At 38.9% G+C, this 22,238-nt stretch overlaps 1 protein-coding gene across 11 annotated transcripts in view; it reads left to right on the top strand.

Annotated features, from left to right (window-relative positions):
* The window catches only part of MYO9A (myosin IXA), a 250,999-nt gene extending 229,798 nt beyond the window's left edge, over positions 1-21,201 (top strand). For 3 of the 11 annotated variants that reach the window (XM_049852694.1, XM_049852702.1, XM_049852701.1), the window contains 3 exons: positions 13,106-13,308; positions 15,411-15,553; positions 16,159-21,199. In XM_049852694.1, coding sequence (XP_049708651.1) covers positions 13,106-13,308; positions 15,411-15,553; positions 16,159-16,622 — 810 coding nt within the window. In that variant the 3' untranslated portion in view covers positions 16,623-21,199. Of the gene's footprint in view, positions 1-13,105; positions 13,309-15,410; positions 15,554-16,158 lie in introns of all 11 variants that reach the window. The other 8 variants (XM_049852698.1, XM_049852695.1, XM_049852703.1 and 5 more) reach the window with 7 other exon arrangements.
* Positions 21,202-22,238: the final 1,037 nt, after the last annotated feature.

The following is a 22,238-nucleotide window of genomic DNA, read 5'->3' as shown; positions in this document are numbered from 1 at the left end:
ACCAACATGTGAGAATCATTAGGGGCCGTCTTGGAAGATGGCTACTAAAACTCTGTTCAACTCTGAAATAAATTTGAAAATGAAAAATTTTCAGGGAAAATTTACCAAAACTTCCTCCTGAAGAAAGAGAATATAAACAGGCCAGTTACCAAAGAGAAATAGAGAAAATTGTCTAAGAGCTTCCTCCTATATAAACACCAAACATAAATAGTTTCACAGAGGAATTTTACCAGCCCTTTAAAGAACAAATAATTACAATAAAATTTAAGCTGTTCCAGGGTGGAATAAGAAGAGAGGAGACCATTTTAATGCAATGAGTATAACATTAACTCCTTCTCCCCCCAAAGAAAAAATAATAAAAATTACACAAAAATATTAAAGGCAGCAGAGCACAGCATGGGCTCTGAACTAGACTTTTAGGATTAAATCCCAGTTCTGTTTTACTAGTTCTTGTGTTGTGGGTCAAGTCATTTAATCTCTGTGCCTCAGTTTTTTCATCTGTAAATTGGGGTTAATAATAGTACCAACCTCACAGGATTAAGTGAGCTAATATTTGTAAAGCCCTAAGAACAGCACTTGGAACATTGTGAATACTATGTTCTGTAAAAGCTTGATGAAACCTGCCTCATCTATGAATATTTATGTAAAAATCCTAAGTTAAAATATTGGCAAACAGAATTTAGTAGCCCATAAAAATGAATGTTGACCAAGTGGGATATAATCTGGGAAAGCAAAGATGATTTCATTATTAGAATATCTATTAATAATTCACTATATTAATTGATCTGTGGAGAAAAAAATCATTATTTGATATAATTCTATAGGCATTCCTTATAAAAAATATTCTTAATAGAATAGGGGTCTGTCTGTAGTCTCTTAGCCCAATAAAATATGTCTGTCTCAACCTAAAAGCCAACATCTTGCTTAATGGGGAAATACTGTAAGCATTCCCATTCAAATCAGGAGCAAGGCAAGGGTGTTCATTTGCCTTAACAACTGTTATTTGACATTGATCTGGAGATACTAGCTAATGCAATTAGATAAGAAAAAGGGATCAGGTATAAAATACAAAAGAGGTAAAGATCACTGTTTCCGTTACTATGATTGTATACATATGGAACTACAGAAAATCAAATAAACTATAACAGATTATGGATATTCAGTAGGATGTCTGGGTACAATTAACAGTAACTTTTATATATACAGATAACCAGTTTGACAAAACAGTGGAAAAATACCCGTTTGTATTAGCGTGTGCACACACACTCTCAAAGCTGCAACATAAAATAACCAAGGAATACACTTACCAAGAAATGTGGAAGATGTACCAAGAAAGCTGTAAAATCCCAAATATTACAAAAGAAGATTCAAACAAATGCATTTGAAACAGAAGACGAAATTTTATCCAAGTGTCACTTCTCCCTAAGTCCATTCATTTATTGTTCCAGTGCTTACCAGGGTGGAAAGAAGAGGTCTTCTGAGGCTCGACTAAACGTTCAGACTCTTAAGACTACCGTGGACTACGCTTGGCATCAAAATCACTTAGAAAGATATGGGACAGGAAACACAGCATGCCAGCAGACAGCATAGGCCTTCCTATTTTGCCAGAGTTCTTGCATCAATGCATGGTGCCACACAGCCATTAGGGAGTTATTGTTGACCTCTAAATGACGGCTCAGGTGCAAGAAGAAGAGATACACATCTGGTAGAAACAGGAACCATTCTGCTTTGTAAGTTTGATGCCTCCCATAGGAGTCAATATCTCTTGTAACAGTTCTGTAGACATAGTTTCTGGGTCCCTGCAAGGGATGTGTCCAGTTACAAAACTCATACTCAAGGACATCCAACTTTATGGCTTCCTACCTGGTATTTATAATTTATTTTTAGTTCTTTGTCCCTGTGTAATTTACCAGTCAAGGTAATTTTTACCACAGGCCATGTTGCCTAGTAACATAATTTACATGTGACCTTTATCCAGTTTCCAGGGGTTCTGAGCTAGAAAGCTGACCGAAGATTAAATTTTCATATGGAAGGGGAGAGTTTTATAACCCTTTACCTACAATGTGATCTTAATAAAAATAGCAAAAGAATTTTGGAGAGAACCTTGACAAGTTGATACGAAAATTCATAAGAAAATAAAGAAGTAGAATGAGTAGAAAAATCCTAGAAAAGAAAAATAACCTGATTATAAAGCATTAAAGTGAATGATATTTTCAGGGGTATATTATTCAATAAATAGTGTGAGAGAAACGGATAGTAGCCATGTGGGGAAAAAAACAAATAACAAATTGATCCCAATGAATCAAAGACGGTGAAAATAAAAGCATTAGAAGTATAGCTCAGGCTTTGCAGAGCCTCTCACAGTGCTGCACCTGCAGGCACTCAGGCATCTCACCCTCTGCCATAAAAAACGCCTAACGGAAAGTTCGTTGCAGCGAAAAGGGCAGTTATGGAAGAGTCCGAGAGGAAATCAGCAAGGTTATCAGCTAAACCTGTTCCTGCAAAAGTTGAAACCAAGCAAAAAAGGTGGCAAAAATGGATAAATCTTAAAAAAAAAAAAAAAAAGGAAATGCACATAAAAGGGAAAAAGGGAGCAAGAAGAAAAGTGGTTAACCAAGAAACTTAAAGAACACTTACCTTCAAAAAACAGAGAAACTAAAAACCTGGAGCAGGAGACAAAGATGCTAAGTGTAATTAATATTATTTACCAAGTCAGGGGTTCCTGTGTTTCACTTCTTGAACAATCCAGATAAATTTTTTATATCAACTCTTTTGTAAATGCAACCTTTTTATAGCTCTAAAAATTTTTTTTTTTTTTAAAAGAAGGTGGGCTGACTCTACGGCAACTTATAACAACAAGAACAAGAGAAAGGGAACCCTTCCACCTCCTGTTTTGAAGAGGTGAAATCAAGTGCTAGTTTATTTTCTGTGCAGAGTAGTTTTCTATAAGCATAATAATGTCTTAAACTGCTCCTGGACCGTGGCGCCCTCAGAATTACTGTGCTGTCTGTGACGTCTTTGGTAGCGGCAGTCCGGTTTTTCCTAATAACTTTGTTAATGTGCTGTGAGGGATTGGAAATTTCAGTATTTACCGTATATGGTATTGTGAATTAGTGAGACTTTACACTTAACAATTATTAACATTTGAAGATAATTATAGTTGGTATCTTCATTTTAATAACAATTTTCTTCTAAAGTTGGGAAGTCACAGAAATAACTATTCAGAAAAGGATTACAATATAGCTTTAAAGATTTTTCCATATTTGCATTAAGAATTGGGTACAAGTAGTTCATAAGGTCTGTGATCAATCAAAACCAATAAAGTCCCTATTATGATAGGAAAAAATACTGTAACCTTGGAGTAGAGAAGGATTTTCTATTACATGAAAACTATTAAAGCTTCAACCACATAAAAATCAGTAATTTTTAAAAAGTATTACTGCATGACAGAAATAACCATAAGCAAGGCAAAAGGGAAACACACCATGAGAAAAATTTATAAATCACATCATAAAATCTCATTTTCCCTAATAAACAAGGAGCTGCTCCTATAAATAAATAGGAGAAAGGCCAACTATCCAATCAAAAATGAGCAAAGAATACTATAATCCACTTCTGAAAGTTATCCACAGACCCTTTTCAGGGAGTCCACAAAGTCAAATCTATTTTTATGATAATGCTGAGAAAGTGTCTTTTCACTGTGCTGCCATTTGCACTGATGGTGCAGAAGGAGTTATGGGTAAAACCACTGATCAAGAATATACAGTAAACATTGATCTGAAAAAAATCCCATTTTGCAAAAGAAAACCAATTCATGCCCTTCTTTTTTGAAAATTGGAAAGTACAGTATTCATAATCCTACCATGTCAGAAACTACTGTTAATAAATTGGTGTATTCATTTTTAAAACCTGTAGTATACAAGTTTATTTACTGTTTTTAGGACAATGTATCCATACTTCTAAAAGCTCTGTGTAAACAACTCTTTAAGAAATTACGGTCTTTGAGCTTTGTAAGAGAACTCCGGGCTCTAGGAATGTCATCTTTTCCTTCATCTTTTGTCTAATGCTTGCTTTCTTAAAAGAGACCAGACCTGTAGAGCCTGTTTGATTTTCTTCACCTAATCCATGGTGACGTACTTAGGTGGCTAGGTGACAGTGCTAACACTGAAGAAAGGCAACCCTTTTATTGACTTCTAGGAAGTGGATACTAGGAATTAGCTCAGATTTTCCAACTCTCTGAGGCTTTTATATCATGTTAAATTTTGCTACTCATTTGACTTCACTGTAAATAGTCAAGATCAAATGTACTGAGAAGGCCTCTGGAATTTATGAAGTGAGCCTGCCCAGTCATATTGGGCGGTGGGTTTTTATTGTGATGGCACTGTTGATGTTAATCCAAACCTTGTTCTCCGCCTCCATCCCACGGTGCCATCTTCTCCTGAGTCATCCTTTGTTAAATTTGCAGACTGATTTTCTGTTTTAAGGGCCCTTTTCTTAATATATTCTTTACTTCTTGACCTTAGAACTAAAAGTGGAGTAGCAATCTAATCCTTCTGATTTTCATCCCGTTGCTTGTTTTAGTTTTGGATAAAAATAAAAAAACCAAACCCAGTGCTGTTGAGTCGATTCCGACTCACAGCGACCCTATAGGACAGAGTAGAACTGCCCCATAGAGTTTCCAAGGAGCGCCTGGCGGAGTTTTGGATGAGTTAGCCTCAATGCCCTAATAACTGCCCTCCAACCTTTACCTCATCACCTGGGGTAGGCCAGCAGCTTCAGAGACGGCATGTCTCCCGTCTTACTTCCCAGAATCAACTCAGAAATCTGTCAGTTTATTGTCACCTGCTAGTCAAAGGACATTAGTAAAATAGCTGTGTAAATGGCTAACTTTGAAAAGGAGCTCTTTCAAAGTCTTTATTGTAAAGTACAACATATAGAGAAAAGTAGAAACATAAATGTATAGCATAATGAATAAAGTGAACAGCCATATACCACCCCTAAGCCAAGAAATAGGACCTTGCCAGCCCCCCCGGAAGGCCTCCCCTTTCCCTTTCCAATCACAATCCTCTCCCCCACCCCCACCAAGGTAAGCAATAACCTAATTTTTATGTTAATCACTTTGTTTTCTTTGTTGTTTTGCCACCAAAGTATGAATCTCTGAGCACTATAGTTTTGTTCTGCCTGTTTTTGAACTTTATATACGTGGAATCATATAACATGTTTTGTGTCTGACTTATTTCACTCAACCTTATGGGTATAAGACTTATTATCCATATTGTGTTTAGTTGTAGCTCATTTTCATTACTATGTAATATTCCTGTGAATGTGTATATCACAATTTGGATTGTGTTCTGGGGAATTATGAATAGTGCTGTTATGAACATTCTTATACATGTGTTTTTGATAAATATACATTTTTGTTGGAGATATTCGTAGGAGGGGAATTGCAGGCTCATAGGATATGCATACCTTCAACTTTAGTAGATAATGCCAGACATTTTTTTCCCCAAAATGATTGTACTACACTAGCAGTGTATAAGAGTCCCCAATTGCTCCACTATTGTCACGTTCCCTTATTTTAGCCATTCTGTTAGGTAAATCATTTTGGTTTTAATTTGCCCTTCTGTGCTGTGCATCTACTAAGATTAAGCGCCTTTTCATAAACATATTGACCATTTGGATACCCACTCTTCAGAAGGGCCAGTTCAAAGTTCTTGCCCGTTTTTCTAATTGGATTGGTTGCCTTTTTCGGATATCTGTAAAAAAAATTTTTTTTTTTTTTTTTTGTAGGCACTCTTTATGAATTCTGGATATAAAGCCTTTACTGGTTACTTATTTTTTTATATTGCAAATATCTTCTTCCACTCTGTGGTTTGCCTTTTTATTCTATTAAAGGTGTCTTTTGATGAACAGAAGTTCTTAACTATAATGTAGACAAATTTATTAGTCTTTCACTTTAGGGCTAGTACTTTTTGGGGTCATGTTTAAGAATTTAATACTTGAGGTTATGAAGATAATCTTTGTTGTCTTCTAAAAGCCATATTGTTTTGCCTTTCATATTTGGATATAGAGTCCACCTGAAAACAATTTCTGGTATAATATAGGAATGGTCAAATTTTTATATTTCCATATGGATATCCAGTTTTTTTTATCTGTTGAAAAAGCACCCTTTCCATGCTCCCCACTGTGTTATAAATTAAGAATGTATATGTTTGAGTTTTTTTCTGAGGTTTTTATTTTGACTGTCTTTGTACCAATACCACACTATTTTAATTACTGTAGTGTTCTAAAAATGTTACCTGGTGTAGAACAAGTCATCCTACCTTGTTCTTGTGTAGTGCCTTGACAGTTGTCAACTGTTAGGTTTCTATATAAGTTATAGAATAGGCTTCACAAAAACTCTCGTGGGGTTTTTATTGAGATTGCATTGAATCTATAAGTTACGGGAAATTGACATTTTTACAGTATTTATTCTTCCTGTCTGTGAACATGATGTATCTCTTCATTCTTTAGATTATTAACTTCTCCTGTTTTATAGTTTTGCATGTAGAGATCTTACATATCTTGAGTTTGAATTACTACTAGGAATTTAATATTTGTTAATATAAATGGTATCATTTTAAAATTTATATTTTGTTTGTTTTATAAAAATACAATTGATTTTGGTATTTTTGACCTTACATTGAGCAACATTGCAGAACTCAATTATTCTAATAATTTTTCTGTAGTTTTTTTGGATCTACTATTTCTACTACTGTAATTACTATAAAATTACTATAGTGTAATTTGTTCATGAATAATTGTTCATGAATAATAACAGTTTCATATGTTCATTTATAGACCTTACAGTTTTCATTGCTTTTTCTTGTATTAGCTAGAACCTCCTTACAATGTTGAATGAAAGTAGAGATAGGGACCATTCTTGGCATGTTCCCAACCTCAAAGGGAAAGCATTCAGCCATTTACCACAAAGTAGGATGTTTGCTACAGATTTTTTTTTTTTTGTAGCTACTTTATGAGATTATGGTTCATATTCCTGGTTTCCTAAGAGTTGTTATCTTGATGCAGTGTTGAATTTTATGAAATGCCTTTACTGCATGTATTGAGATGTTCGTGAGACTTTTATTTTAGTGATGTGACACATTATAAAGAGTGAATTTCTAACGTTAAACCGTCATTATATTATCGCAATAAATCCAACTTAGTCATGAGATATCCTTTTTAAGTGTATTGATTGATTTAGGTTTCGGTACATTTTTTAAAGACTTTTGCACCTGTGTTTATGAGTAAAATTGTCCTATAATAGTCCTTCCTTTTAATGTCCTTGTCATACTTTGGTATCAAGGTTATGCTGGCCTTGGGGAATAGTCTTTTTTTTAATTTGTGTTATTTCTTCTTGTTTGCCAGTGGAATCATCTAGGTATAGAGATTTCTATCTGAAATGGTTTTAATTATAGATTCAGTTTCCTTAATAAATATAAGATTATTCCGATTTTTTAATTTTTTCTTCGGTAGTATTAGTTGGATTTTTGTAGAAATTTTTGTTTAGTCCAAAGTTTCAGACTTGTCCTAAAGTTATTCATAGTATCCTCTTATCCTTTTCATGTCTGTAAGATTTGTAGCAATGTCCACTTTTGCATTCCTGCCAAAACCAAAAACCAAACCCTTAGCCATCGAGTTGATTCTGACTCTTAGTGACCCAACAGGACAGAGTAGAACTGCCCCGTAGGGTTTCTGAGGCTATAATCTTTATGAAAGGAGACTGCCACATATTTCTCCTGCACAGTGGCTGGTAGGTTTGAACTACCAACCTCTCAGTTAACAGCCGAGTATTTAACCACTGCACCACCAGGGCTCTTGCATTCCTGTCATTGGTTATTTTTGCCTTCTCTCTTTTTTCCTTCATCAGTCTTGCTAGGATTTTAAATATATTAGTCTTTTCAAGACCCATATTTTGCCACTGAGCCTCTTTTTTGTAATGTTTGTTCTTATCTTTATTTCTTTTTTCTTCCTTGGGTTTCTTTTGTTGTTATCTAATTTCTTGAAATAGATGCTTACCTCTTTAATTTTTAACCTTTTTTCTTTTTTAATATATGCATTTGAGGCTGTAACTTTTTCTATAGGCGTTGTGTTGTTAGGTGCCGTCAAGTCGATTCTGACTCATAGTGACCCTGCGTACAACAGAATGAAACACTGTCCTGTCCTGCGCCATCCTTAAAATTGTTATACTTGAGCCCGTTGTCGCAGCCACTGTGTCAGTCCATCTCTTAAGGGTCTTCTTTTTGCTGACCCTCTGCTTTACCAAGCATGATGTCCTTCTCCAGAGACTGGTACCACTTGATAACATGTCCAAAGTATGTGAGACAAAGTCTTGCCATCCTTGCTTCTAAGGAGCATTCTGGCTGTACTTCTTCCAAGACAGATTTGTTCGTTCTTCTAGCAGTCTATGGTATGTTCAGTATTCTTCGCCAATACCACATTTCAAAGGCATCAATTCTTCTTTGGTCTTCTTTATTCATTGTCCAGCTTCCATATGCATATGAGGCAACTGAAGACACCATGGCTTGGGTCAGGTGCACCTTTAAGTGAGATCTTTGTTTTTTTAACACTTTGAAGAGGTCTTTTGCAGCAAATTGGCCTAGTGTAATGCATCGTTTGATTTCTTGACTGCTGCTTCCATGGGCCCTGATTTCTATAGGTAGGCGGAGCTTAAACTGTATCCTACAGGTTTTGATATTATCATTTAGTTAAAAATAGTTTCTAATTTTTGTTGTGATTTCATCTTTGACCATGAGTTTTTTTTTAAATCTATTTCTTAATTTCTGAATATATGGAGATTTTTGGTTATTTCTTTGTAATTGTACCACCATAAATATTATTTTAAGTTATTTTAGTAATGAAATAAAGTATTTCAGTCCTTAGAAATTTGTTGCCTTGTTGTATGTGCTTTCAAATAATGCGTATTCTGTAGTTGTTGGATACTGAATTCTATGTATATTAGATTACTGATGTTAAGTTGTTCAGTTCCATATCTATACTGATTGTGCATGCTTATTCTCTCAGTGCTGATTATAGCTTTGTCTATTTCTTTGAATAGTTCTGTCATTTTTTAACTTTAATTCTTTTTAAGCCATTCTGAGGCACTTAGAAATTTGGAAATGTAATGTCTTTTTCCTAATTTGAACCTTTTATCCTTGTGAAATATTCCTCTTCATCGCAGGTAACTCTTCTTACCTTAAAGTCTACTTTGGCTGGAATTGATGTTCCAACCAAAAAAATCAAACCTATTGCCTTCAAGTTGATTCTGACTCCTAGTGACCCTACAGGACTGCCCCATAGGGTTTCCAAGGAGCAGCTGGTAGATTCCAACTGCTGACCTTTTGGTTAGCAGCCTGAGCTACCTTAACCACGGGTTCTCTTGATTACTACTTTTTAGTATATTTTATTTCCATCCTTTTGTTTTCAGCCTTTCTGAATTCTGTTTTATATGTGTCCCTTGTAAACAGCATATGGTTGGGTTTTCTAAATACAGTCTAACAATCCTCAGATTTTAACTGGAGCATTTCATCTATTTGTATTAAATGTAATCACCAATACATTTGGTTTTAAATCTGCTGTTTTATTATGTGCTTTTTATTTATTTATCCTACCTGATATATTTTCCTTTTCCTCCTTGCTTTTTTTTTCTTGCCTTTTTTATTTTTTATTTTTTTTATTCCATTTTTTCTTCTGTTTAGGAGTTTTACATTCTCTTAGTAGTCAACGTAGAGATTACAACATGAGTCTATGACCTCGCAAAGTCTATTCTTAATGTGCTTTCATTCCTCTTCCCATGTAAAGCAAGGACTTTAATATGCTTTAGCTATATCTTCTTCCTGACTTAGTTGCTATTGTTGTTGTATACTTTAAATCCAGCATGTCATTATTACTATGTTTTATGCAGTCAGAATTCATTTAGACTTACATAGTTACCATTTTCATTACTCTTCATTTCTCCCTGCATCTCTGACTTTTCTTCTTGGGTCATTTAAATCTTATCTGTAGTATTTTATTTAATGCTGGTCTGGTGGTGACAGATTCTTTGTCTTAGTTTGCCAGAAAATGTCGTTATTGTACCTTCATTCTTTTAAATATTTTATCGTGTTTAAGGTGAGCGTTTACACAGCAAATTAGATTCCCATTTAACAATTTCTGCACAAATTATTCAGTGTTACTGGTTACATTTTTCACAATTTGTCATTACTCTCATTCATCTGTTCCAGTTATATCATTTCCAGTACTCTAGTTTCCCTGCCGCCTTGTCTTCTCACCTTTGCTTTAGAGTAATTTTTGACTATTTGGTCTTCTATTGTTGATTTTTTTTTTTTTTTTTTTTAAGGAAGCTCATCACTCATGGGTGATACCTTCATTTTACAATCCAGTCCATTATTTAGCTAACAAGTGACCTCAAGGAATAATTTTGGCTTAAGGTTTAAATTGTATCTCAGGGCAATAGTCTTGGGGAGTCCTCTAGTCTCAACCCGTCCAGTAAGTCTGAACTTTTTAATAACTTGAGTTCCCTTCCACATTTTTCTCCCATTCAGTAAGGATCCATCTGATGTGGCCCTGATCAGAACTGTCAGTAATGGTAGCTGGGCACCATCTAGTTCTTCTGGTCTCAGAGTAGATGGGGTCGAACACCTTCGTTCTTTTTTTTTTTTTTAAATTTTTATTGTGCTTTAAGTGAAAGTTTACAAGTCAAGTCAGACCTTCATTAAAAAATTTATATACACCTTGCTATATATTCCTAGTTGCTCTCCCCCTAATGGGACAGCACACTCCTTCCCTCCACTGTCATTTTTTGTGTCCATTCGGCCAGCTTCTGACCCCCTCTGCCCTCTCATCCTCTCCTCCAGACAGGAGCCGCCCACATAGTCTCTCATGTGTCTACTTGACCCAAGAAGCTCACTCTTCACCAGTATCATTTTCTATCCCATAGTCCAGTCCAATCCCTGTCCAAAGAGTTGGCTTTGAGATGAACAGCTTCATTCTTGAAGGGTGTTTTTTGCTATGTATAGAATTATAGATTGGCACTTACTTTTTCCTTTTATCACTTTGAGAAAATATTTGTTTTCTGGTTCCATTGTTTCTGTTGAGAAATAAGTATTGAGTTTAATTGTTGCTCCTTTATTTATCCTTCTTAAGGGATGTAGGCTTTCTTAACTCTGTAGGTTGAAATCTTTTTCTTGGTTTTGGAAAATGCTCTGCCATTGTCTCTTCAAATATTTCTTCGATAGGTTCTCACTCCTCCCCGGGTATTACAATTAAGCATGGTAGACCTTTCTTTTCTGTCTACTTTGTCTTTCACCTCCTTTTCTGAATTTTTTCACTTCTCTGTGCTTTGTTCTGGATATTTTCTTCTGATCTAATGTCTAACCCACTAATTCTTTCTTCTTCTGCATCTAAAATGATATTTGACATTATTCATAATCTTGATGATGTTATATTTCCAGTCTAGAATTTCTCTTTAGTTCTTTTTCAAATCTGCTGTGTCATTTTTTAAAATAGTTTCCAGTTCTTTGCCAAAATTTTAGCTATGTCTTACTGTTTCATTCAGCATGGTGATTTTTAAGTCTGTCTAAAAGCCACAATATCTGGAATCATTGAAGGTTTCTATTTCCTATTGTTTTTATTGGTTCTCATTCACCTTGTCTTGTCTCCTTATGTGCTTGGTTATCTTCGTGTGTCAGAGTATTTAAAAAATTATTTGTACAGATATTTTGGGGCCTAGGATGATGTTAACTTTCTTCCAAAGAATATTTTCATTTTTTTTTCTTCCGGGTCCTAGAGCACTAGCAATTTGGGACTACTTTAATCCAGTTTTAGTGATTACAATTTTCTGAACCATTCCAGTGACTTGAAGCTAGGCTACTGCCACTTCAAAGACTGCTATAATTTCGGTTTTACCCTTATACCTAAGATTCAAACCTTCAGGACCCAGCGTCAAGCATAGGGGTTTTTACCAGGCAGCAACCCACCCTTCACTAGGTCTACCCCAGGGAGTAGCAGACTTTTTCTGTGATGGACCAAAGAGTAAATATTTTACACTTTGTGGACCATACAATCTCTGTCGCAACATTTGAGTCTGCCATTATTCCACAAAAGCAGCCATAGGCAATAGGTGAATGAATGAGCATGAATGTTTCCAGTACTACTTAATTTGTAGGCATTAGTCCAGATTTCGTCCACAGGCCATAGTTTGTCAACACCTACTATAGTCTGTGGAAATCTCAGACTCTTAGCCACGCTTTCTGAAATTGAGGTCAGCCCTAAATGCTAGGCTAGCCTCCTCTTGGTCTGCCTTGCTAGTTCTCCAGTGCCTTCAAGCATATACTGATTTTTCTTACATTTGGTGCAGTTGTTCTTAGTAGAAGATTTAATCTGAAATACCTAATCTATCATTATCAGAAACAGGAGTCGTAATCAATTTTAAAAGCAATGAGTTTGTTTTTTTCCCCATCTCAAGAATAGCAGTTTCTTGAGTAGTTCTCAGAAAATATATCTCACTAGCACCCTGTGCTAGTAATAGCTACATCCCCCCACCAAAAAACAAAACAAAAACAAAAAACAGTATCAGGACACGTTGCTGCGGTCTTCCCAGAAACCTTGCTCATCCCAAGGTTAACGTTACAGAGCAGTACTGTTCCCCAGAACCATCTGCAGTGATGGACATGTTCTGTATCTGCACTGTCTAATAGGATAGTCCACCTGTGGCTATGAAACACTTAAACTGTGGCTGGTACAACTGCAGAATTACTTTAAATTAAAAAAGGCACATGTGGCTGTTTAGTTTGGGCTGGATGCAGCGTAAAAGAGTCTTAGTACACAGATGTTCCTACACTCCCGCCCACTTAAGTGCCCATTTTCCAGGGCTCTTGCAAGAAATACTTAACCTAAATGTGTTCAATGGATGGGATTTCACGAAATATCCTAAGTTTTGCAGAATGTTTACATTTTTCCCTACCATTCACCTGATGTGATGAAGGTACACTTGTTTTCCTAACTGGGCCACATAAAATTGATGGCAGTCACTCAATTTACTTTCTAACACGGATTTTCTCTGCAGGGCAAGGGGCGTATTCGTCGAGGAAACTATCCAAGTCCTTCCTCTCCCGTTGTAGTTCGGTTGCCCTCCGTGTCTGATGTCTCAGAAGAGGCCTTGACTAGTGAGGCAGCCGTGGAGACTGACATCACAGAACAGCAGCAAGCAGCTATGCAACAGGAGGAGAGAGTGCTGACCGAGCAGATTGAGAGCCTCCAGAAAGAGAAGTAAGTTTCCAGGGGGAAGAGGAGATTCAAGTTATTTTCTGGTTTCATTTCCTTCCTTCTATCCTTTCTTTATTTGTCCATATTCACAAAGTCTCCTCCGTGTGTCAAACATTCTGTCAGGTGTTACAGGAGATGTGGAGAAGACAAAGACACGATGCCCGTACTCGGGCAGCAGTGTGAAAGTTGTCACCTCAGGAAAGGAAACTCCCTGAGCTGGGAAACCTGATGCTGCCTTAGTGATGATTTTGGAGAGGCTGATTGGGAGGAGGACACGGTACCCAAGTGGGAAGTCAGACTTATTCAGGATTCAGCTGGCAGCAGTAATAGATATCCAAGATGAGGTACTAGATCCTAATAGGGCAGAGACCAGCCTCAGCGAACAGATTTGTTTTCCAAAGGAGGAATAGCATTTCCAGGCTAAGACAGAGTCCATTTCAAGAATGGACATTTTTTACGACTCTGTGAAGGAAGGTTATTATCTCAAGATCAGTGTGGCTGTGGGACCACCAACTTGATGGTCAGGGTAAGGCAACAAGCAGAGTGGGTGCTGGGATACTGGGTAGGGAAATGGGTTGCAATTTCAGAGAGTGACAAATAAGAATCTCTGTGACCTCCGTCATCACTGGGATAGGGGTGGGGTGGTAGGGTGACACTACACTTCGGGGATAATATGAACATCTTATGGTTCTCTCTGAAGGTAATGTGTTCTAGTTCTGGTTGACAATGCTGTCTCTTAAAAAGTCTTAAAAAGATTTTTATTCTTGAGTCCCAGGATTCCAGGTGTGAGAGCGTGATCCATGACGGGGGAGGCTGTTAAAGTACTTCCACCTGTCAGGACTGATTCTGGAATTTGGGCAAGCTGAAAAAGCAACTGGGGCTCAGTTGTGATGAACATGATAAGGCAAAGGTAGTATACATTGCCCAGGGGCTGGCTATTTTGCTGTAAAAGTGATCTGAAAAGAGGGTGAAAGGATTTAACTCAGCTTCGATGAAGATGGTATCAGAGGTCTTAAAGGAAGAGTAGGAATTTGCTGAGAACAGGAAAAGTCTTTCCAGAAAAAGGCTGGGCCATGTCTCGGAGGCATGAGTGCACATGGCTGATGGCAATTGTAGCTGTAGCAGTGAGTTGCTGGTAAGACGATCCTTGAAAAGATTGTCCATGAAATTAGGCAGAATGGAAGTGAAACTAAGAAGGCTCTGGCAGGAAGGAAGCTTGGTGAAGAGGGAGTACTAGTTAGAAGGATAAGGAAATTATGGACAGAGAGTGGAGTATTGGATTTTTTTTTTTTTTTAATATTTCCAGGTAAGACAAGCTCAATGATCTGCCCATGGGGAAAAATTGCTTATATATAAAGTAGAAAAAAAAAGGCTGTTGAAAGTTAAAGGCATAAAGGAACTTTGGGGTTAGGGAATTGAAGTGTTTTTACAAAGATATTGATGGAAAGACATCAAAGTGATGTCAGGTGGTAGTGGGAAAGCAAGATTAGAAGCAAGTACTGAAGACCTGAGGGACATGGGGACATGACTGAGAGGTAGGTGGGTGACAGTGATGAAGAGGAGTAGAGAATGCTGTGACTGGTGATGGCATAAGCTGCAAAGGATGGAAGAGATCACTTACTGTTCTTCATCTAGCATCCTGTCTGTGGTCAGGATAGAGAGTATAGAATGTAGGCAGTTAGTAAAGTTTTATGGAAAACAGTTTTAGAGCTGGAAGGAATCCTTTTTGTAGATGAGGAAGCTGAGGTCCAGAGAGAGAAACGTACTTTCCTGATGTATTTTGAATGAGTTGAGAGTGAGAGTAGAACACTGATCTCCTAGTGCAGGGTTCATTTTACCAAAAGATCTTACAGCTGCAGCGTCTTTCCCCACCCGTCCCACCCTCACCTCTGTTATTGGTCCTAGCCTTTGCTGTCTTTCATTTCAGTGTAGTCTTAGCCTTCACTGTTACCTTAGCTTACAGCTTATCACCACCCTTGATAGGGGCAGTAAGAAATGTGACTGCCTGCGACTTAGATTCCCAGCTTTCATGGCGGATCTTTTTTCCTGTTACCATTCTACCACTTTCTGTCAAAGGCTAATGGTTTCCTGACTGTGTCTTACAGGGAGGAGCTAACATTTGAAATGCTTATACTGGAACCCCGTGCATCTGATGATGAAACCCTTGAGTCTGAGGCCTCCATTGGGACTGCGGATAGCTCAGAAAATTTGAATATTGAGCCTGAAGGGGTTATCTCTGAGAAATCAGGTAAGTGAACACATTAGACCAGACTCCAGATTTGTTTTGCAAAGGATGAATGAGGATTCCCTGACCTCACGTGACAAAGTGGCAGAATCCTAAGGAGTTGAAATATATATTGGGCATTGTGAAGCTTCCATATAAACTATTCATCCAGCTATTTTTCTGGTTTAATGTTTTCTCCTGTAATATCACCATATCACAACACACGTTGTCTTACCCATGATCATTTTCTAAGGGTGGGTAGTAAGAGTTGGGCCCCACTGTGAGATGGGGCTATACTGAAGGAGGTATTTAAATGGCTGGCATGTGTCAGGGAGACATAGAACTTACTGTATGTCTTGGGAGTTTTGTAAATGATAATGACAGTTCTAGGCCTCGCCTAGTGGCATAGTCAAGCACCCGACTTCCTAAGAGTTGATTCTGAAATGATATCCGTACAAACGCTTGGTGAGGTCTTCTTGAGTTGTGACTCTGCACAGAGTAGGTCAGCCTGGAGTCTCCACATCTTAGTCCAGCCGCCTTCACACATGAACAGCAAGGCCTCTTCATTACATGATGATTTGCTTCAGAGGGAACTGTCACTTACAGCTGTGGTCTCTTTTTTGCATTAGAGAGAAGCTTAGCCCTTAGCTCCCTGAAGGCAGCTGGCAAGTCTGAACCTTCAAGCAAGTTGCGAAAGCAGCTAAAAAAGCAGCAAGACTCTTTGGATTCAGTGGACTCTTTGGTCTCTTCTTCATGTCCGCCTAACACTGCATCTTCTCACGGGACCAGAAAACGATTTCAAATTTATTCCAAATCTCCATTCTACCGAGCTTCCTCAGCTGGTGAGGCCCTGGGAATGGAAGGGCCGTTGAGCCAGACCAAATGCCTGGAAGACAGGCCTCAATTCATTAGCAGAGGAACATTCAACCCTGAAAAGGGCAAACAAAAATTAAAAAATGTGAAAAACTCACCTCAGAAAACCAAAGAGACCCCAGAGGGAACAGTAATGTCTGGCCGCAAGAAAACTGTGGACTCAGATAGCAGCTCTGCCCAACAGCCAGCTCTCTTTGGAAATAATGAGTTTATGGTCTGAACTGGCAGATGTGTGTCCCTTTACAGCCACAGAGTGGTAAACACATCTCATCTTTGGGGCCTCTTCTTATCACCTCGTCCACAATAGCCCATCCTAAGTGTGGTCCTGCCTCTTGCCCAGGCATGCAGCTAAGACCTTGTGTGCCGAGTCCCTAGGCCTCCTGCAGAAAGGGAAAGGCCTCTTTGAAGCCTGCTGGGGTCGGTGCCAGCTCTGGCTTGGCTGCTGTATTTGAAATGAGATTTCACCAAAAGCCAACCTAGGGCCTGTGTGTCTTGGTCAGGTGTGGAGGTCTTTGTAGCTGCCTCTCCCAGCCCTCTTTTCCCTTCCCAGATGTGGGCGTTCAACTGGGAGAGGGGGATATTGTGGGCTTAAGGAACCCACTGATTTCTGACATTTGAAGAAAACATTTAAATCTTTCTTAACCATGAAAGCAGAAGCCTTTGGGTTTATTTTGGGATAGTTAGGAACTGGGATGAATATAATTTTTTTCCAAGGATTTATAACAAAAAGCCTGAGCCCTCTATTTTAAGATTTTTGAAAAACAACACTCCATGTTATGTTCTGGGGAAGGTAAAAAAGCAGTTGTTTCCATGAAGCCGTCAGAGAGCATCTCGGCCATCTGGTTATACGTGAAGAAGGAGAGTACATGTTTTGCTTTTTGATGATGTCTTGAAGTCATAACAATCAGCGCTGGTTTAACTCCTGGTTATTAGTTCCTGCCAGGTATCTTGCATGGGCTAAAGTTTCACTAGCCGTACTGTTCTCATGTTTCTTGGTCCAGTATTTCTTTTTTTTTTTTTTTGGTAGTTGGGGGGAAAAAAATAAAAGGTACTAAAAGGCCCTTTTTTGAAAAACAGCAGTCTCCAGCCCTGGTGTTTGAAAGATCCTTGGGTGGATCTTCTACATTTCCTTGTGCCACTTCACTTAGTGGACCCTTCCTAAGCTGGAGACTCGTAGGTCCAATTTTTTTTAACTGTTCCAGAAATATGGTGACCCCTAAACCTAAACATGGGGGTTCATCCTAATCCATCCAGGTTTTTCTCTTTTTGTAAAGATTAAAACTGAAGACCACATATGAGCCTATTAATCTGCTGGTGGGTTTGCACCACAGACTCAGACAGATAATGTGACCATTTAGTCCCTTCTCCAAAACATTCACACATAACATTGCATGAATAAGTGTTACAGAACGCTGCCAAAAAAAAAAAAAAAAAAAGTTTTTTAATATGACCTATCTTTTATCTTTTCCTCAGACCATCAGTATTAAATAGATGAAAATAAAATCAAGGACTACTTGAAGCTATTTTTGTTAATATTCTGGTTACTGAAGTTTACTGTAAATATATATGTATAGTATGCGTATTTCTTTTTAACCTGGTGATTCCCCCCTTCCCGTGGAATTTCTTCCCACAGATTAGGGGCCTCTTGAGCAGGAGGGTGAGATCTCCCATCCCTGAACTGAGGGATAAGGAACCATCCTCTTCACCACTGGGTGTCTCCATACACCCAGGTTATTACAGCCTTTTAAGCTTCTTAGCATTCGTGGGATTAGAAATCTGTTTTTGCTATTTATAATGTTTGACAAATAATGTATGAAAAACATGATACTCTTTCTTGAGGTAAGTATGTGAAATGTTTATTTTTAAAGTTACTAAATGCATCTTGTCTAACTACTACATGCACTGTTCTGAAAAAGAGCCTGTACCATCTGTAACCTGAATTTTGGTTATTCTTTCTTTTCATGCTTCTTTGAAGTTATGGAAATACTAAGTCTTTCACTAAGGCGGAGTCTCTCCTGTTACACAACACTGAACCTCATGCCCCTGCCTCAGTGGCCATTGTCCAACCCTAGAGGTCAGGCTTAGAGCGGCAGCTACAGGTAGCAGGAGTCTAACCCCTCCCTGGGCTTGGTTCAGAATTGACCCAGGGAAAGGAAGCTTTGCAATATCTCCAGAATGATGATGCTTAAGGAGTACATATTGGACATTATATCCCACAAATATCTGCCACCTTGTTCCTTCTGCCCTGAGGAATAGGAAAGCCTCGGCATGGTCAGGTCAAAGTGGTATTGCTAGAGCCTCAGGTCGCAGGGCCAGGTGGCACAGTCCTGTGTGTCAGAGTTCTCAGGAGAGTGATGTTCTGCTGTGCGTGACTGCTGCTCTCTGCCCGCTCCAGGTCGTTTGCTGAGTACCGTACAGAAAGAGAGAACCTTGTTGAATAATGTCCTTTGGCCCAGAGGAATGGCCTGGGGAACACATTTTGGCACATGTTCTCCCTTGGAAATCTTGGTGGGGTTTTTTTGGCAAAATAAGTTTTTGGGAGTTAAAACTATTCACATAGGTCACTTCATAGGAACTAAGTGATGGATGTTAAGAGACTTCATAATTTTTCTCAGGGACCTGAAACCTGAATTTGGATACAATTAAATAAAAAACACTTGTTTTTCAGTTGCTAGATTTGTGGATTTCTAGTTATTTAACAAGCTGCCAGAATGGGGCGTTGGTGGGGAAGGCAGCGTGAAGGAGAGATCCATGCAACTGTAAGAATGGAGAGCAAGTGTGGAACCCTCCTGAAAGAAAAAGAAAAGTGGTTGTTCTCATAGGAGAACAGGCATTGCTGGCCTGAAAAAGATACGAAGCCATAACCCTTAAAAACTGTCAGGACAAAGTGCTGTTCTATTCTCAGCTGTTCTTAACTAGCCCTCTCCCTGGTTAATGTGACATCACCACAGAGTGATGCTGCATTCCAGTCACTTACCATTAACATATTTAACCTTAATATGTGTCAAAGATGTGTCTTTCTTTTGTTTTTCCTTTGCTGGTATGTTTCTTTGATCTCGAAGGCTCCAAACCCCTGCATGGTAACAACATGGCAGACCCATACTTGGAGCCCTTACTCCAAAGTGCAGACCATCTTATTCACATCACACGTTCCCCGCCCTTAACAAAGCCTACATTTTCAGTTCTGCCCACTGAAGCCAACATAATCCTTCAGTTGCATAAGTATCACGGACAGCGAGCGTAGTGGAAACAGAGAAGTGTGACTTTAGAGTTATATTCCGTGTCACAAAGTGCAGTGAATTAGTACTTTAACAGCAAATACAGGCAGGATTCAGGGAGCTGACAGACTTAGGTTGTAATGCACTTTGTACTTCCTGCCGTTTTAGTTATTCTGCCACTCTGGGCTTCTGAAAACACAAAGGGAGGTACAGCCTTCCCAGTGTGAGCCTTGCAGGGCCAGAGGAGCCTAAGGTCAGGGAATAGGGTACTAGAGCCACACCGCCTCATTCCTTGGAAACCTGCCACAGTTCTTACGCTGCTGGGAGGTTAGTGAAGACTTCTGTCCTGTGTTCCATCACACTACGAGTGTTTTCACTGACAATGACAGAGGGTCACAGAAGGAGAGTATGCTGAAAAGAGGAGGTCCAGCAAGGTTCTGCCACCCAACTTCACTGCCTGTGGGCGTGTCTTAACAAATGAATGTGTTCCTTTCACAAGCACTTTGGTCAACTAGAAGGAAGAAAGTATTCTCAGGATGTGTTCAAAGCTAAGAGAGTTTTAATTTTAAAAAGAAACACAGTCCAGACTCCCTCCCCTGCACACACCCCCGCCCCACCTTGGGGAGCTGGATGTAGGGATGGGTCACTCTGTGTTGACATATGTGTCTGTCTATCCATAATTTTGTGACAGCTCCCCAGCACTGCCCCCCAGCACCATCCTAGACTTGGTAGTAAAATTCCATGGTATTTGTGGAGTCTTCTGTCTTTCTGTGCCCCTAGAATACTTTTAATCATTTTTCTCTGGGACCACTCCCATATTTGAATCAGTGTTAGAGATAACGGCAAACTGATGATTGTGGAGATGGATCTGTTTAGGTCGTGTTGGTTTTTGGTTGAAACTGTTTTGAAAAAAGCCCCACCAACGGGTCTTATCACCTTGCTATCCATCCATACTTAATGCCTATTTATCAACCCTCTTAGGTCATGTAAAAGCTGCACCCTTTAAACCAAGTAAATGTATTTACTGTGGAAAGGGTGTAAACTACAGATTAGTATTATATTATTTTAATGGACTTAAAATAATTTATAAGTATGCTAAGTGTAAATTTTTAAGAGAGTATGTATTGTAAAAGGACATATCCTGTGAAATATAATATCGTTTTACTGTTTAATAGAATAATTCTATGAGAAGAATGATTGATCTCACCCACAAAACTGATTACATTCCTGATGCAATCAACAGGCACTTTGTAATTTCATTTTTTGTTTTGGGGGTTTTTTGGGGGGGGGAGGTGGGGAGGAAGACATCATCTGTAAAGTTTGTGTCATTCAATGTGTACACCGTATGGCTACACAAAAACAGCTTGAACAAATCACTCCATGGCTCATTAAAGAACAAAGCTTCCAGAAGCTGCAATATGTGTGGTTTGTGTCTGACCATCCTGGCTCCCACCCCAACTCACCTCAGCCTGACCCCAAGGAACAGCAGTGATTCGTTAGTTAAGCTACTTTGTTTTAAGGAGAGGACCCAGTCCAAAGCGGACATATCACGAAGATATGTTACTGGAACAGTTACTGGAATTCAGTCGAATTCAAGTGCAGGTGAGACTCGGGGTTGATTTTTCTATAACGGATGCTAGCTGCTGCCTATCTGAACTTCACTTAGCGTAGGGCCAGGGTAGGCCGTAAGTCTGCATTTGGTGCTGTATGTATTTTCAAGATGCAGAGAGCTTGGGATTTTAAATTGGGTTGGACCAGAGTTTTAATACCCTAAAGTGACCCCAAAACAAAGGATCTGCAAGATTGTCATCCTGAGATGAGTAAGGGGAGATCTGACAGAAGCTTGAAGGCAGTGGCAGAATATTTTTTTTAAAGAAATGGACTGACTGTACTTCCTGTTCTGCATCTTGCTGTCTCTTAAGAGATTCTTTCTATCTCAGCACATACAGACCCGCTCATTTCTTTTTAACAGTTGCCCAGCTTTGGGTTGTACGGCTGCACCATCATTTATTTCACCACCCCCTATTGATGGACACTTGGGTTGTTTCCAGTTCTTTGCTAGTTAACAACACTGCAGCAAACATCCTTGCACATGTATCTTTGCCCAGTTACTGCTGTTGTGTCTGTGGTACAGATTCTTAGAACTGAGCAGAATTTTGGAAAATTCTCACTGCTCTTGTCAAATTGCTTCAGTAATTGGTCCCATCTTCCTCTCCACTGCTCTTTGTTTTCATTACTTTGCCGCCTGTTTTTACATGTGTATTCGTTCAGATGAACTTTAGTATCACTTTGTCAAGTCTTGTCAGGCCATATTTTTAATATGAATACAGGGATGAACAGCCACCATGCCAGCCTTGATAAGTTCACAGTCTGGCAGGGGCTGGGGTGGGGATAGAGGAGTAATGGGGGTGACATCTAATAAACAGTTACCCAGTGAGACCAGGGGTGGTACTGAAGGCTGGACCACTGGCCTTGGGAGCCTCCAGGAAAGAGTGGCTTTCCGGGTCTGGGGCAATTAGGGAGGCCTCCATGGGGGCGGTTTTGTTAGCAGAATAAGGTTCTTGCCTCTCACTGGTCAGGAACGAACAGGTAAGGCACATAGGGTTTCCCACAGGAGC

This window comes from Elephas maximus, chromosome 13 (assembly GCF_024166365.1).
Source record: "Elephas maximus indicus isolate mEleMax1 chromosome 13, mEleMax1 primary haplotype, whole genome shotgun sequence".
NCBI lineage: Eukaryota > Metazoa > Chordata > Mammalia > Proboscidea > Elephantidae > Elephas > Elephas maximus.
This window is presented reverse-complemented; position numbering and strand designations above follow the sequence as displayed.